The following is a 4,590-nucleotide window of genomic DNA, read 5'->3' as shown; positions in this document are numbered from 1 at the left end:
AGTTTTGTTTATATGATTAGACTTTGTAAATTGTAAAATTTTACTCTTTTTAACATTGTTTTACATGTTATTTTTGTTTTGTTGGTTATTTAAGTTACACAAGTGACAAAGAACATATATTATCTTCTGTTATAGTTTTTTAATCTTTGTCTGTTTTTTAGGATACTTGAAACCTGAAAAAACCCGAACCCGAAGAAACAGTGAGAGATTTGGGTTGAGTTTCGATTCTAGAATTTAAACTTTCAAACTCGAATAACACGACCCGAAAAACCTGAAATCAAAATGATTACTATCGTAATTACGTCATCGATCCACGACACTCTAAACTGATAAACCCAGAAATCGTATATCATATGCCGCCCCTCATTCAAATTTGTTCATAGTCATCATCAAGGTATATTAATCTTTCTTTCTGTCTGTCTTCTGTATCTAATTATAATTATCCATTGAATTTGTTGATCACCATCTGTTCGATCATATGCCTCAAAGAACTAAACCCTAGACAACACCAAATCCACCTAATTTGACCTCTATTGCAGTTAAATTCAACACCACTTATTATTGTCTTTTCATTACTTCAAACCTTCAATGGATGCTGACAGGTAACACTTTCTTTATAATTTTCCAATTGGTTTTAAATTTTTAATATTTGTTGATATTAATAGTTTTGTGCTTTAGGTTAAATTCACCACAGACCTCAGCTGTTCTGTTTGAAGTTATGGGATACCAGCTTCAGTTTTCACAGGTACATTATTATATAAACATTTGAATATGTTTGATTTTAGCATATGATCGTATGCGTTCGGTTATTAGGATCCGAATTCGAAGCATTTAGGCACAACCGTGTGGGACGCGTCAATGGTATTGGTCAAGTATCTGGTAACAATTATCATTTCTAATTCTTGTTAATTATGTATGACTGAATGATTGATTATATGGTTAGTTTTGTATGAGTGTATGCTTATGAATATATATTGTAGGAGAAAAATTGCAGGAAGGGGCGGTTTTGTCCATCGAAATTGAAAGGAAAACGTGTTATTGAGCTTGGAGCGGGTTGCGGGGTTGCAGGTTTCGGTGAGATCTCTTGCGTGTGTAACATATAAATAATGGAATCTTGTAGATTCAGATTAGAATATTCTTATTTTTTTTTTATGTTATGTGTAATGATTTTGTTTTTAGGCATGGCATTGCTCGGATGTGACGTTGTTTCAACAGACCAAGTTGAGGTTTTGCCTCTTTTGATGCGTAATGTTGAACGTAATACTTCGAGGACCACACAGATGAATCCTGATGCAGGTTCTTGATTTTTTATTTCTTTTTAAATTATTCCTCAACTAATGGTGTCTTTTTACATGTTTGAACTGTTAAAAGATATAAAACATAACACGAATCAATCCATTATAAAGCAAATGGGTCAAGATTGATCTTCTGCTAAGAACCATCAAACAAACATGAAGATTGATTATGATTATTACTTCCTCAGAATCTCCGATACAAAACTGTTTGCTGATGAACAAATACTATATAATTTAAGATATGTACAATTAATGCAGCTTTTAGTTAGCATAATGTCATTTTTTTCCCTTAATGGGTTAAAGATACTTGTTAATTTGGAAAACTTGCAACTTATGACGATAAGAGTAGTTAAGGGTAAAATCGGAATGTTAAAAATTACAACTATCAATTTTGAAAATTCCACAATTGTTTTGTGACAGAGAATAATGCTCATCTATTTCTAAAAGGAATCAATTTGTTGTTTCCTTCTTTTGTTCTAAACATGTGAAATGTGCTACTAAAATATGATCAAAACCTTTTTTACAAGATACTCGTAAACCAATAGTCTTATAGATCCTTCAATACAAGGCATATATGATTCTTTTATTTATTTTTTCAGATTCGATCGGGTCCATGACTGCTGCAGAGCTCAGTTGGGGCAACCATGATCATATAAGGGCACTCGATCCACCTTTTGACTACATTATTGGCACTGATGTGGTATGTTTGACTAAAATCCGAATCCGTTTTGTGCGCGTATGCTTAGGTCTTAACTGGTTCAATCTTTTTAAATATGTGACAATATTCTTATGTGTTACAAGGTTTATGCCGAGCATCTGTTGGAACCACTATTGCAGACAATGCTTGCATTATCAGGGCCCAAAACAACAATTTTGGTAAGTATTAAACTAACATCTTATCAATGACCCGTTCACTATTGTTCACATTCATTTCTTATACTCTTTTCTTGCAGATTGGTTATGAAATTCGTTCAACGAATGTTCATGAACAAATGATTGAGTTATGGAAGAAGCATTTTGAGGTGAAAATAGTGCCCAAATCAAAGGTACACCTAATTTCACAACGACAAAACATGTTTTTAAATGTTCTTCATTTTCAAGATTCAAGATTCACTTTTTAAGTTTTTTTCCTCCATAGATGGACAGGAAGTATCAGCATCCAAGTATACAGCTTTACATCATGACCTTAAAGTCCCCAGAAGGAATTATAAATCTTGATCCCATTACCGAAAATGATACAAATGAAAAGATTGAAGATGAAGCTGATAATGATAATGATAATGATGATGAATTGCCACAAGAATCTCGGACTCTCAGTGACTGGGAAGCCAGAAGATATGGATCCATGGCTGCTCGGCTTCTTAGAGACATCAAGATAAGTTAGATCCCTGTTGTATGTTGACAATGTTACACATTCTGTTTTAGTTTGATTATAAAACATCATGAAATTACACCGCGAGACTATGTTGAAGAATTTGGTGGCTCGTTCAGTAGTAAAAGACGGTTTCACCCTCTACCGAATTGTAGTATAAAATTCAAGAAGTTTTGTAGCACATATATATGTTCAATCTTTTCTACAATGGCATTGTGCTTTAAATATTTCATTAAGGTTGTTAAAAGAACGAGCCATGTCAACGTTAATTCACGCCCGAGCTTGCGATGAATAACAATACAGTGAAGCTGACTTGGCTTGTAAGCTCCGATCTGAGTTGAACGTTGACTTAAAAATTTAATTACTTTTAATTAGAGCCCCAAATTTATACTTTGTTTTAGGCCCCAAAATGCTCCATTCTCGTGGTTGTGACAATAATGATTGTGTTTTTTATGCGAAAGTCCTTTTTTTGCGTTAAAATAGGCTACTCCTAAATACCTTGCAAGATTTGAACCTTTGTACTCAGGCCTGGCCTTGAAGGTGTGCCGGCCGCACCTTCGGCCGGAGCACTTTTTTTATGGCTTAAAATTTATATATATATATATTTTTATACGTATTTTAAAAAATACTTTATATGTATTATAATTGGATTTTGATCTCTCTTAAAACTATCGGGCCCAAACAATTTTTTATTCTAAATCCATGGTTAAATTTAAGTTATTGGGGTCAAACCAAATGGCAAAATCAATAAAAAAATAATAATCAGTTAAAAAAAAAAGAAAATAAAATGTGGATCAAAATAAGCCCTTTGGTGACACTTAGCCGTTCTCGGTCTCCCTTCCAAGTTCCAACCCTCCTTCTTTAGTTCCATGTCACCAGTCACCACCATCTCCAGCAGTCCACCATTGTCGATGTCACCGAACAAAACGCTAGCCATCGCCATACCAACTCAGTGACTTACCAGGGTATGATTTTAAGTTTTAACTATTTGATTATATTATTTTATGGTTCTTCCGTTATTCGGTCGAACGATTGGATATTTGGATAATATAAACTGCGAAGAGGTGATCAAACGATTTGTTTTCAAAAATGCTAGGATAGTTTCACGAGTTATTGGTTAGAGGGGTAGTTATTATTGTACTTGATTTTATTACTATGTTTTTGCTATTATTATTGTTATAAAAATTAGCTTATATATTTCGTTACTCATTAAAGCTCACAACCGAGGTATTAAAATTCCCGAAGACAACCCTAATTGTACTGTATACTCTATGAAAGATGTGACACACCTTACCAGTTAACTCAATTACTTTAAAATGTATTAATTTTGTTTGTTGTTGATGCGTGTGGGGAACCAAACGCTAATAATTTTAGTGAATGATGTGGAAAGGTGTAAAGAGACTTTTGGAACACATTGATTGATTATTTTGGTTGGATTTTAGTACCAAGACGTGTAGGTAGCAGCTTCACAAGAGGACCATGCATGTTTTCCGTTAACATCCAGTTCACATGTCATATTGTGTACGTGTGACGCTAAAGTGCTATCTCCTGATGATATGTCTTACATGTGAGCTAACAAATCGTACATTATATTATTTATTATCATGTGTGTATACACATGCATGCATAAATGTATACAGAGACATAGGTGGGTTAATGTATAAAGCACATGACATATGAGCAAGAGTATATGCAGTGGCGGATCTAGAAACTTTGCTCAGTGGGGGAAAAATCGTTAAAAGGACCGTGTTTTGTCCTCTTTTACAAACAAAGTGGGGATAAAAAACGTGCTTTTTATATCAATCTTTCGTTATTTCTGGAAAGTCATGACCACAAAGGAAAACTATCTAAATCAGCAAAACGAGATTTGAAAGATGGTGCTTTCGTTTCACAAATTTTTCCATAGCACCAAAATATAGAACC

The 4,590-nt window shown here is 33.8% G+C and overlaps 1 protein-coding gene across 2 annotated transcripts; it reads left to right on the top strand.

Annotated features, from left to right (window-relative positions):
• Positions 1-279: 279 nt before the first annotated feature.
• Positions 280-2,801, top strand: LOC143533490 (uncharacterized). 2 transcript variants are annotated; one of them, XM_077028256.1, is made up of 10 exons: positions 280-394; positions 540-602; positions 679-745; positions 814-879; positions 981-1,074; positions 1,180-1,296; positions 1,895-1,995; positions 2,097-2,171; positions 2,249-2,341; positions 2,434-2,801. In XM_077028256.1, exons 2-10 carry the CDS (start codon positions 589-591, stop codon positions 2,677-2,679), a joined length of 873 nt encoding a protein of 290 aa, XP_076884371.1. In that variant the 5' UTR covers positions 280-394; positions 540-588; the 3' UTR covers positions 2,680-2,801. The 2 variants fall into 2 exon arrangements, with proteins under 2 accessions (XP_076884371.1, XP_076884372.1); XM_077028257.1 differs by lacking the exon at positions 280-394 and having other exon boundaries at positions 424-602.
• The last annotated feature ends 1,789 nt before the right edge of the window (positions 2,802-4,590 follow it).

This window comes from Bidens hawaiensis, unplaced genomic scaffold (assembly GCF_021521415.1).
Source record: "Bidens hawaiensis isolate Kalapana, Puna unplaced genomic scaffold, B.hawaiensis_p1.1 tig00009774_1, whole genome shotgun sequence".
NCBI classification, from domain to species: Eukaryota; Viridiplantae; Streptophyta; class Magnoliopsida; order Asterales; family Asteraceae; genus Bidens; species Bidens hawaiensis.
Note: the sequence above shows the minus strand (reverse complement) of the source record. Positions and strands in the feature narration are given on the sequence as shown.